Source organism: Clinocottus analis, unplaced genomic scaffold, assembly GCF_023055335.1.
Source record: "Clinocottus analis isolate CAN_PGR_092001 unplaced genomic scaffold, fCliAna1.0.p SCAF_26, whole genome shotgun sequence".
NCBI classification, from domain to species: Eukaryota; Metazoa; Chordata; class Actinopteri; order Perciformes; family Cottidae; genus Clinocottus; species Clinocottus analis.
The window spans coordinates 3,710,862-3,723,279 of record NW_027175998.1 but is presented as its reverse complement, the minus strand read 5'-3'; the positions used below and the strand labels follow the sequence as shown (position 1 = coordinate 3,723,279).

The 12,418-nt window shown below is 48.1% G+C and overlaps 1 protein-coding gene across 1 annotated transcript in view; it reads left to right on the top strand.

The window, feature by feature from the left end:
* Positions 1-12,418, top strand: part of adgrl3.1 (adhesion G protein-coupled receptor L3.1) — a 133,880-nt gene that overhangs the window by 103,033 nt on the left and 18,429 nt on the right. The window contains 4 exon segments of the mRNA XM_068592038.1: positions 3,136-3,258; positions 3,355-3,560; positions 5,451-5,627; positions 6,640-6,849. Coding sequence (XP_068448139.1) covers positions 3,136-3,258; positions 3,355-3,560; positions 5,451-5,627; positions 6,640-6,849 — 716 coding nt within the window.

The following is a 12,418-nucleotide window of genomic DNA, read 5'->3' as shown; positions in this document are numbered from 1 at the left end:
GAATACAAGAGGGCTCTTGGTAGAACCATAGTGTGGGTTCTACATGAGACCCTTAGAATACAAGAGGGCTCTTGGTAGAACCTCTGTATGGGTTCTACATGAGAACCTTAGAATACAAGAGGGTTCTTGTGTGAGTTCTACATGAGACCCTTAGAATACAACAGGGCTCTTGGTAGAACCATTGTGAGAGTTCTACATGAGAACCTTAGAATACAAGAGGGCTCTTGGTAGAACCATAGTGTGGGTTCTACATGAGACCCTTAGAATACAAGAGGGTCTTGGTAGAACCATTGTGTGGGTTCTACATGAGAACCTTAGAATACAAGAGGGCTCTTGTTAGAACCCTTGTGAGGGTTCAAGATGAGACCGTTGGAATACAAGAGGGCTCTTGGTGGAACCCTTGTGAGGGTTCTACATGAGACCCTTGGAATACAGGAGGGCTCTTTGGGGTTCTAGGTGAAACCCTGGGAATATAAAATGGTAGATCTCTCTCCATGAGTTCTTGTTAGCACCCTTAGAAGGGGAACAGCTTTGGCGTTCTGGGTGGAACCGTCGCCACCTTTCACTGGTGGTTTTAGGTAACACCTCTTTGATACAAGGTTCCACCAGGAACCAAAAAAGGGTAAACCTCTGGTTTCATATCACAGTTGTACAATAAAGACCAGCAAACGGGCTATTTGTATGAATACAGTCATATACATACTCTCTTTTTATTAAAACACAGCCTCTAACCCGCCGCTATTGACTGCATTCACAAGGCAGCTTATGAGTAAAAAAAATTCATTTTGGTGTCATTACCAAGACAACCGGTTCATTGGAGTAAATGTATTTCCAGCTGTACGCGACCGCTTGATTACGGCGAGCTGGTAAAGCTGTCAAAGGGAGGTCACGATGAAGAGGTGCTTGTTGCTGTGCGAGAGGGTTTGAAGGGTCAAATCCACACAGACCCATCCTCATCCTTTACAAAAATGGGCCTGAGGCAGGGATGAGTTGTTTGCCAGGGACAGTCATTAATATTTATTTATTTCTTTTTCCATATTTGCCTCCCCTAAGCTTGTAGGCGGAATTGACAAAGCAGAACAAAGCAAGTTATTATGGCGTTGTGCACATCACTTTGCCCCCGTTCTCTCTTTCTCCTCCCTCCATCCATCCTCACCGATCCTCCCATCATCGCTTCGAGGCAGAAATGCCGGAAAACAAAAGCCCCGATTTGCTTTTCGTCTTTCTTAGTAGAGGATATATATTTATGTAAAATATACGCGAGCCATCTTTTTGTGAAGTTGCGCTCGCTTGCGTTCCCCCTCCATCATCCCCCCCCCCCCCCTTCATCGAGGGCGTTCACCGGGCTCGTGCCCTTATTATTTTTCGCGACCCATTTATTAAGAGCTCGGAAAAAAGTCACGAAGGCGGAGCGGCGGGACGGAGGGCGACGAGGAAAAAAAAGATGGAGAGCGGATGAGCGGCGTGCTCGAGGGCGACGGCGGCGGTGGAATGTCGAATGGCGCTTTGAGGTTGTTGTTTTTCGTTGTCGTTGCTCACTCTCCCTCGCATCAGTAGCCAATGAAGTCACATCTATTTAAGTCACGCGGCGGGGCGGTAACGTCGCACTATTTATTTTTGTATTCGTCTTATCGCAGACAGACAGATTGTCCTCACAACATGACTTTGTCTCGTTCATTCCCGCCATCCTACACAATTTTCACCTTACATCATTTCAGACTCGAGCTCAATAACTCCCCCTCCCCTCCCCCCTCCCTCTCGCCCTCTTCCTCCCTCACTAGCCCTCCCCATCCTGTGGTTACATAAACAGTCATCAAGATGTGGGCTATAGCACATCTCTGAGGAAGTAAAAAAAAAAACAGGAAATCATCTCTTTTTTTTCCTTGCGGAATATTTTGCCGTCCTTTTTCTGTGCCGTTAATCTTCCCTCCCAGCTAATCCAGTGGGCAGATCCAGCGTGATTATCTCTCCCTTTTATTCACAACCGCCTCTCATCTCTCTCCTCCTCTCCTCCCATCCTCACTTCCTCCCCTCCCCTCCCTCCCATCCCTCATTTCCCAATTCTTTCAGAGCAGGCTAAGCGACAGGAATAAATTACCTCGAATGACACGTTTTAAAGAAGCCACTGCAGGTGATGTGATCCTGTTAGATTTGTTTGTGTGACTGCATCCGGCAGAGGAATAAATAGCATTATTATTAGAACCAAAACAATGATTTGAAGGGATAACGCGGCGGTAACAGCGCACATGTGTGATAACGATAATGAAGGAGTGTGTTTTTTTTCCTTCGGAGCGGGAGGATTGTCATGACAAGGATGCTTTAATTAGATTAGACTCAGCGTGTATTTGATGCCCCGCTGCACGCGTGTGTGTGTGTGTGTGTGTGTGTGTGTACATGTGAGTTTAGTTTGGCTCGTGTGCAAGTAAGGGACACTTAAGTGTTTCTCTTCCTCCCTGCCAGTATTTGCACATATCAGTGTCTGTGTTTATGTCTGCCCGCCTCTCTCTGCATCCACTTCCTCTTCTCCCGGGCTTCGCCGTCTCTTTTTCGCCCCAATGCCACTCTCGTCCTCCTCTCGCCACCTCATCCTCCTTTTCTTTTCACTCCTCCTCCCTTCCTCTCCTCCTCCTCCGTCGCCGCTCTCATCTCCATCCGAGCACGTCACCCCGCCGTGTTTATTCGATCAAGGAGCTGTTTTTACCCCGAAAGCGGTGTCGAAATCACCAAATCGCTCACGAGCACAAGCGATACCACGGAGGAGTAATTAGTCCTTAATTAGAAACTCCATCTAATACATTAACGCCGCCGCGATCGGAAGACGTGCTAACAGACCTGGATGGAGGAACGCGATTCCAACGATGCGAGAGAGCAAGAGAGAGGGATGGATTATCCACCTCCATGTGTTGGACCCAGTTGCCTGGAGACAAAAGTTATTTCACTTTGATGTCTGTCAGCTTTTCTTTTTTTTTTTTTTTTCCTCCCCCCCCCTTTTATTTCTTTGTTCGGCTGTGAAGCACTTAGTGAGAAACATGGTTATTACAAGAGGCTTCACAACAAACCTGTGCGCTATGCTGCGACTTGACTTTGTGTGTGTGTGTGTGGGTGTGTGTGTGGGTGTGTGTGTGTGTGTTCCAGAGCTGGAAGTGGCCAGGCTAAGCACGGAGGGGAACCTTGCCGACTTGACGTTCCCTCAGTCGGAGCTACACGGAAACTCCATCCAGCTGTCAGCCAGCACTCTGAAGCAGCACGGCAGAAACGGTAGAAATCTCACACTCCTCTCTCTCTCTCGCTTCGATGTCCGCCACCCCCCCCCCCCCCCCAATAATCCGCCCATCCTCTGTGTTTCCATCGCAGGCGAGATCCGGATGGCCTTCGTCCTCTACAGGAACCTGGGCGCCTACCTGTCCACGGAGAACGCCAGCGTCCGGCTGAGCAGCGAGGCGGTGTACCCCAATTACTCCGTCATCGTCAACTCCCCGGTCATCACGGCGTCCATCAACAAGGAGAGCAACAAGGTGTACCTGTCGGAGCCCGTCATCTTCACGGTCAAACACCTGCAGGTGAGCAAAAGGGGGCGGGGTCCCGGTTGACTTTTTACCATTATTGAAGGGATAACTTTTCGGGGGAGATAATGGGACCAAAGTGGAGGTTACAGGACGAGGCTCATAGCGTCTGTGCTGCAGAAGCCTTTAATAAAGAAATAGAGCGCTGGGGAAGAAAACAAAATCCCTTGCAGGGCCAAGCAGTCAAGTATTAATAGTTTAAACGGCATCGGAAGACTTTAGTGGGATCCCTTGTGACTGTTTTCACATCGGAGGGCTCAATAATTCGGTTGCCAGTTTACACTATGCTTAATGGACTTATTTGCTCCACATTACTCTCTACTTTGTCAATATATTTGGGCGCATTAGAGCTTATATTTGCATTTTTTTCTTACACAGGCCTTTTCACAGTTATTGAGTTAAATTCAAGATGGAGTATAGTATATAGAAAAAAAGATCTCACTGCAGTATTGTGTTAATACTGATGAGTGTACAATTAGCCGTCAGTTTCAGCACATGTTGCATTCATTTTTGCTCCCCGTCAGGTCTTAGAAGTGTTTGAAGTGGCTCTCATGTCATGTGACGCAGGTCACATGACCCACTGAGGCGAAAAATAGTTGAACACGGACTGGTTTAGTTTCATTTTTGACAGACAACAGGAGGGCGTTGGGTATTTATTTAGACTTCCCACCAAGACCAAGAGCTCCCTTCACTGTGAAGCTGGACTGCACCACCTCTCTGACACAGGCCTCCACTGCCACCCAAACACACACACACACACACACACACGCACAGACTTGGCACACAGTGGAGCCGGTTGACTTGTTCCTTCACCAGAATGAACGCGGGGCACTGCGGCGTGTTTTGATTCAATTTCACACGTTGCCGTTCTGGTGCTATAAATACTCACCACAGCACCGAATGTGTGCTAATCCACAGCTGAGAATAGTTCCCGGCGAATGCACTATTTACTCCTGTCTGGGTAACGTTTGCAGAGATCTGCAGCGCCCCGGCTGCTCTGGGATTACGTTGTGAGTCGGCTCGGGCTTGAGTGCGGCAGACGGGTCGGGGGAAGTCGGGAAAAGCACCGAGCGATGGACGCATGCACCGCCGGGTTTGGTCTCTCACAACAACAATAGCCAATGACGAAACCCTCCAACTGACTCGGACGTGAGACTGACGGACTCACACAAATTAGGACATTTCAATTGCTTTCCGTAGCTGTGGGCATATTTCATTCTTATGCTTTATATCCTGGAAAGGTATCGGTCGTAGGTATGTAAAAGAAAATAGTCAACAAATTAAAATGTGGCACTTAACTCGTAATAAGCCTCCTCAGGGTCCCTCATCGCTTCACACTGCCTGAGTTGCCGTGCTCGATGCAACACTTTTATTTGTTGCGTTGCTCATTCGGCAAGCAAATGTTGATCCAGTTGGTGATCCAGCTTGTTGGCAGCAAAAGAAATCCTCGCTGTTTTTACTTGCTCATTTCGAGAGTAACTTCACAAACCACACACACACACACACACACACACACAGCTCCATCAGTTTACACAACACAAGCGGCTCCTACACTTCAGAATCTCACACAGCAATCACGCAACGCGGCGCCGGCGCCTCCTGTGCCACGGCTCGGTGTTTATTTGTTGCTGCGTGGCGTCCCTTCTGTTTGTTGCTTTGTTGTTGTGTGTGCTTGACTCCCCTCTCTCCGTGTTCCTTCCTCTCCATCCTTTTCTCCACCAATTCCTCCCACCGTTTTCTCACTTTCCTTGGCTCCATCTTTTCTACCTCCCACCTCCCCATGACTAAGAATTGGTTCTCTGCTTCTCCCCCGCCCCTCCTCCCTTTTGTCCCTCTCTCGATTTTTTAATTTCTCGCTTTCTCCCTCCTCCCTCCTTCCCCCTCCAGCATTCGGAAGAGAACTTCAATCCCAACTGTTCGTTCTGGAGCTACTCCAAGCGCACCATGACGGGGATCTGGTCCACCCAAGACTGTCGTCTGCTGGCCACCAATCGCACGCACACCAGCTGCTCCTGCACACACCTCACCAGCTTCGCCGTGCTCACGGCCCACGTGGAGGTGAAGGTAGGCGTCCTCTCCGCGGCGCCTTCCAGGCCGGATCAAAGGGCCGGTTGTTCGTCATTCGATTAGCGGCGGCTGGCAAAAAGGCTGGTCTGAAAAAAAAAAGGAAAAAGAGAAGGAAGGAGGGGAGGGAGGGAGGGAGGGAGGGAGGAAAAAAGAGGCCACAACATCTGGAAAATAGATTAGACCTCTCCAGACTCTCCAGTACTGAGTAATCATACTTGGCAGGAGAAACTTTTCACAATTGATTTGTCATGCCGGATGATGACATCGGGTCGACCAAAAGAAGAAGAAGAAGAAAAAAAAACGCACTTCAAACATTCAGTCTCTGGAGGTTCCGGAGCAGAGACGAGGGAGATAAAAGCGGCGGTCCTATTTTATTGTGAAAACGAGTGATCAGAAGGTGAAAGTGGGCCCATTTATTTTGATACCCATGAGCCTCAGTGGGCGGCGGATGAAAACCCGTATTGTCCCGCCGCGTGTGGGATAAGCCCTCTTTGTCTCCTCTCCTTTGTCGCGTTAGGTTCCTTCCCTCACAAATTGGCTGTGGTGCCTCTGGGTGTCGCGTGACACCCGATCCGCTCCCTCCAGAGGGGGGAGGGGCGGGGTGCTGTGTTACTTCTATAGGCGGCCGTGAGGGTCATGGTCGGAGCCGGCTCGGCGGCCCTCTTGTGAACACACAGTGTGGGAGGGTGGGGGGGGGGCTTTTGAGAAGTAGATCCATCACAGCGGCGCCGTGTTGAACATTGCTCCCGCCTGCCAGGTTGCCGGGGGATGCTGATGGATAGCGCCGGCACACCTGTGCAACGCGGCGTAGCGCCGTGGCCCTGAACGCCACAGACCTCAGTCAGAGGGTGGGGGGGGGGATGATGGGAGTGTTGTTCTGTTCCTACAGTATGTTTCAACACCATGACTCACGTATGTTTCCAGCAAAGCCCCTCCCCCCCCTAAGCGACACACCGCCAATGACGGCGAATCCAATAATCCACACCGCCGCTCTCTTCTCTCGCCGCAGAAAGCGGACAGCATGCACGACCTGCTGCTGGACGTCATCACCTGGGTGGGGATCCTGCTGTCGCTGGTGTGCCTGCTCATCTGCATCTTCACCTTCTGCTTCTTCCGCGGGCTGCAGAGCGACCGCAACACCATCCACAAGAACCTGTGCATCAGCCTCTTCATCGCCGAGTCGCTGTTCCTGGTGGGGATCAACAGGGCCGACCAACCGGTAAGGCGACCGCCGCTACGGGCGCCGCGCGTTACCCTTTTTTTTTTTAACGTCCGTCGGTGTTGCAACGGGGGGATGGAATAGGTGAATGCTAAATATTTGGCCCGCAGGCTGCATTTCAAAGTGTTTTTCACTCGCGCTGTGTCGCGTGGCCGCCGCCACCGAGCACACCGCATCGTCGGCGGAGGAAACGGTTGCAGTCAATGGTTGACACGTGGATCAGAAATGGCAGATTTGCAACGTTCAAGTGTTCCCGGAATAAACAGAAAAAAACAGGAATTTCTCCCCGAGAGGCTGTTGAGATATCTCTTCAAGTATCTTTGTCCTGGATTATGCAACTTTGCTGGGAAGAGGCTCGTTCAAAAGATCTGCTTTTCACGTCTGCCTGTGAAATACATTACTGCTAGTTTCATGTGTGTTGTGTGGTTGATAATACAAAATCGTATTCATACAAGATATGTTTTTATATTAAACTTGAGACGAGTAGTCAACAATCGAACGTTAAGATTTACAACTACACATTAAATAAGGATTTTCTACAACACGTGGTGTTAGCTGTCAGATCGAAGAGCCAATCAGCTCTCTGATGTGGTGCCTCCCATCATGCACTGGGCCACGCAGTCGGCGGCGAGCTGCTGCGCTCTAAAATTGGCGGCCGCCTCGCTCTCGTGAGACCATCGCCGACCACGTGTGCACAAACCTAACCGGCGTGCATCGCCGGTGGTCGATCTCGTCTGGAACGAGCCGGACGTCCGCACTGCTCACGCTCAGCTTCCCGCGACGTCGTCACTGCGCTGGAGCCCTCGTCACATAAAGCGCTTCGCAGTAAGGATTGCTGACAGAGGGCGTGAAAGCAGACGGCAGCGTTGACATTTACGGTTACGAGCGCGGTCAGGTTGTTAGACTCCCCGACTGGCAAGTTGACCTAAATATGCAGAGTTGCCTGTTCTTTGGAGTCCCCAGTTGCAAAGCAAGGCATTTCCAATGCATAGTGCATATTACAGAGACTTCCTCATTGGCTTGTGTATTTGCTTTGTTGTAGCTTAGCTGATGTTTATGCCCCCCCCCCCCCTCGGGCAAAAGAAGCTGCAGTCCATCTCTTGCCAGGGAATCCTGCTGGTTATGAGGGGGAGGTTTGGAGGAAAATATAGAACGCTCACAAACAAAGCCCACATGAGGCGTCCGACCTGTGTTTGACCGTTGATATTAGAGTTTACACAAGACCCCAGAGTGTGCACACGCCACTGCCACACTGCAGCATTACCTCGTATGACCACGTGATAACACACGTTATGCGTCATGATCTGCTTGTTGTACTGATAGGAAGGTATAGCAAAGTTATAAGCTATTATAAATATATATATATATATATATATATATATATATATATATATATATATATATATATATAATTAAACCTAATATAATAATATCAAATATAAAACCATATATGGTTACTCAAACGATAAACCACATGAAACCTTTTTTAAAATTATTTTTAACTTTAATTGATAATGTATTGTGTATATATCTATATCTATATCTATATCTATATATACATATATATATTTATATATATATATATATATATATATATAGGATATGAATTCATGTATTATAAGCAACCAGTAATTATAAAATATTATGATAATTAGGTCATTAAATATGGCTTTATAATGTGTTTATTATTGTTATAAAGTATTCTGAATATTCAGCAGTGCTTATAGTGACCATTACTCAGTGCTATAAGCGGGTATTAACACATTATTAGTGTGTGTTTTATGCATTATAGACATGAATGCGTTTGAAACCCTGCAACATGCAGCGGCGTGTTGTAAAGGACTCACGAGCCGGGTCGGTTCAGATGATGCACGCTGACATTCGGACTGACCTTGGGGTTATTTCTGGGTCTCTGTGTCACTCTGAATTGGCTGTGTGTCATTGTGTGCGTCAATATGTCGAGGAAGCAATACAACGATCCTCATTCTTCGCACTCAAGTGAAGGCTGTTCAGGACTGCAGACGCTCCACGTCGGCCTTCCGCCTCCTTTAGGTTGACTGGTTTAAGTGGACTCAACTTCATTCCAACAGTGCTCTCTGCAGTCATTGAGGTCCGTGCACAAAAAAAATAAAAGAAGAAGCGAAAATGATTCCTCTAGTTTTCACCTAATTGCTCACTTTCTATGTTTCACACCCGCTACCCAAACCGTACCAGATTGGACTATCTATTACGATTAATGATGCATGGCCTCTGCCGCTCCGGTGGAATTGCGCTCAGCTTTTGCAACTCGAAAAAACGCGGAAGATGAGGAAGAACAAAAACAAAAAAATCTCAAGCTCTGAGGGGGAAAAGATCCAACCGACACCGACCTCCATCCGTAATGATGCACGGTGCAGTTTGGGCTCGACCCTCCGCATGCGCACGGCGCGCTTTCCAGTATAATCCGTGTGATCCGCATTCAATGTTGTGAACCAGCGGGTGACTCAGGATGTCTGAGGGCCGAGGGCAAAAAAATGAAATAAAAAGGGCATCAGCTGCATGAGATGGGGCACCAGAGTGCAGCCTTTACTGCATCGCATTGTCTCCATTTACAGGCTCCGATTAGCGCACGGCATCTTGTTTTCTCCACCGGAGAGGCACCTTTGACCGCTCTTTGTCATGTTTTCTCCACTGCAAGGGCATCATAGAGAGCACTTTGTCATGTTTATCTACCATAGAGGCATCCGAGAGGGAACTCCAACATATTTTCTCAATTCACAAGCTCCCGTTAGTGCTCAATATTTTGTTTTCTTTATTGAAAAGGCATCTTTGAACGCTTTTTGTCATGTTTTCTCCACTGTAAGGGCATCATAGAGAGCACTTTGTCATGTTTATCTATTATAGGGGCATCACAGAGGCAACTTTAACACATTTTCTACATTTACAGGCTCAGATTAGTGCACGGCATCTTGTTTTCTCCACTGGAAAGGCATCCGAGATAGCACTTTATCGTGTTTTCTCCACTGTAACGGCATTCTAGATAGCACTTTATCATGTTTATCTACTATAGAGGCATCCGAGAGGGAACTCCAACACATTTTCTCCATTTACAAGCTCCCGTTAGTGCACAATATCTTGTTTTCTCCACTGAAAAGGCATCTTTGAATGCTCTTTGTCATGTTTTCTCCACTGTAAGGGCATCATAGAGAGCACTTTATCATGTTTATCTACTATAGAGGCATCCTAGATAGCACTTTATCATGTTTTATCTACTATAGAGGCATCTGATAGGGAACTTCATCATGTTTTCTCCACTGAAACAGTGCCCTGGAGGGCACTTTATCATGTTTTATCTCCCGTAGGAGCATCCAAGAGGGCCCCTCATTGTGTTTTCCCCACTGGAAGGGCATATGAGGGCACTTCCTCATATTCTGTCTACAATAGGGGGGTCCAAGAAGGCACTTCTGCTGTATTTCTTTCAAACATGAGGGCACAGAGGGGGACAAACCTTGAGTCCACCAGTGCTTCAAACCTCACTCGGATGCAAGCACTTACACAAAAGTCACATGGGTCATATTTTGAGCTGAGACATTGTCCTTTAACTCCACCGGGCAAGGTCACCCAACCATAGTCAACATATACTGTAGGAAACCTTGATGTGTGCTGTCATGGCCCCACTGGAAACAAGGCAGTTTAGTGCTAAATTGCCTCTCCTGCCTGTTTCATTTTGTGAGCCGTGTGAATCATTGCAGACTGTGAGTCTTTGGGGCAGGAAGTGCTCACGTCCGTATCCTTCATGCCCTCCCTTATACAAGCCTTCAGGAGAAAACATCATTTACTTGCTTTGACCCTGAGTGTTGCTGAAATCTCCGTCTGTGTATGTGTGTGTGTGTGTTTGTGTGTGTGTGTTTGCGTGAGAGGGATCATGTGGCTTCACATGTGCGTGCACCGCCGTACTTGTGTGTGTGACGTTAATTACCGGTGACTATTTGTGACCCCCATTAACATCTTCGGCGTCTCTTAGCTCGCAGACGGTTAAGCCAATAATTCCAGGAGGGAAAGATGAAATGACTTTGCATGAGCAGCCACTCGTTGTCTTTCTCTTCTTTTTTTTTTTCCTACCTGCGTGTGCGTGCATGCGTGTGTGTGCGCGCGCCTGCGTGTGTGTGTAAGCTACACTGTGCGATCATTAGAAATGGAAATGAGTGACTCCCTCGCCCCCTAAACTCATTGTCTCTCAGACATGAGGTAATTGTCTCTCGCTGCAAACCCCTCACTCATGAAAGTCTGTCGGCTGGCTCTCAGTGATGTAGGAGAAACGCCGCCATGACGGGCCGCCGCTCGCTCTCTACCGGCCCGCTTTCCTCACGCAGCCCTCTCGTTTCTTCACATCCTGTTTGCCAACATTGTCAATGCGGTTGCCTTTTTTTGTTGTAATGTATACATTCAGGAAAGTCTTCTAAGCATCGCCACGAACCGGGCCGCACGGCTATGGCAGAAGAAGACGCAGACACAAAGAGCGGTTTAACAGAAGAAAGGTTTATTTTAAATTGACAAATCAGTAAGAGCAGAGTTCCCGACACCGGCCAGCTGGCGTCTGGCGGCGGGGAGCGCGAGAACAAACAACCCGGCGCCTTTCACCTGTCGCTCCTAACGAGCGCCACTTTCCTGACGACCCGGCCGGCCACGCCCCCCTGCACAGCTGCAGGACGACGGTCAGTGGCAGAGAGGGGTCATCACAGTGTTTTATCATCGCCTCTCTAAGGGGGCGATCACACCAGACGTGACTTTTTAAAGCGCAGCCGCTTCAAAAAAATGCTGCGACGAAAACTGTGGCGATAAAACTTAATTTACAAAATGGAAAAAGAGTTTTTGGGTTCACGATATTGAAAAAGGAAAGAAAAAGGAAAGAGTACGGTGAATCCCGCCATCTATTCTGTGAATTGTGTCTGGATGACGAGAGCGTTCAGTACTTTGGGCTGAGCAGCAGTCAGTTAGAGCGTCTCCTGAGTGTTTCCATCTAGGATTATGAAGCTCTTCGTCATTAAACACCGCTAACGTTAGCGCCTCGTGGGAGGGAAGCCATTTTCTTTTGACTTCCCCGCTGTTCACGCCACAGGAAGACAGGAAGGAGTAAAGCCCGCCCCTCGCTTCAGCGTGACAGTGATGAGCTGTGCGACTTAAAAGTTGAGAATATTTTAACTTTTAATAAGCGCCGAAAAAACGCAACCCGCAACGTTTGAAAGGCGCCGTACCGGAGGAGAACAACGGGTTTGATAGCGACACTAAAAGTCGCGTCTGGTGTGATCGACCCCTCACTTGTTCACGTTCCTTTCATCCGTCACTCTCCGCTGGTTTCTAACAATGTCATTTTAAAAATCCACTTACTCACTTTCAGTGTGAACATGTCACCCCTGCTTGGTACAGGTGGGTGCCAACGGTACGATTTTTTGAAATCTTTTATATATATTGGACAATTAGCTCACAGTATTATGATCATGTAGCTCACTTAAAACGTAGGGTTCATCACTAATGATGGCACAAAATCCCCAAACCATCCAGTATTATGTAAACTGATGGCCTTTCCCAA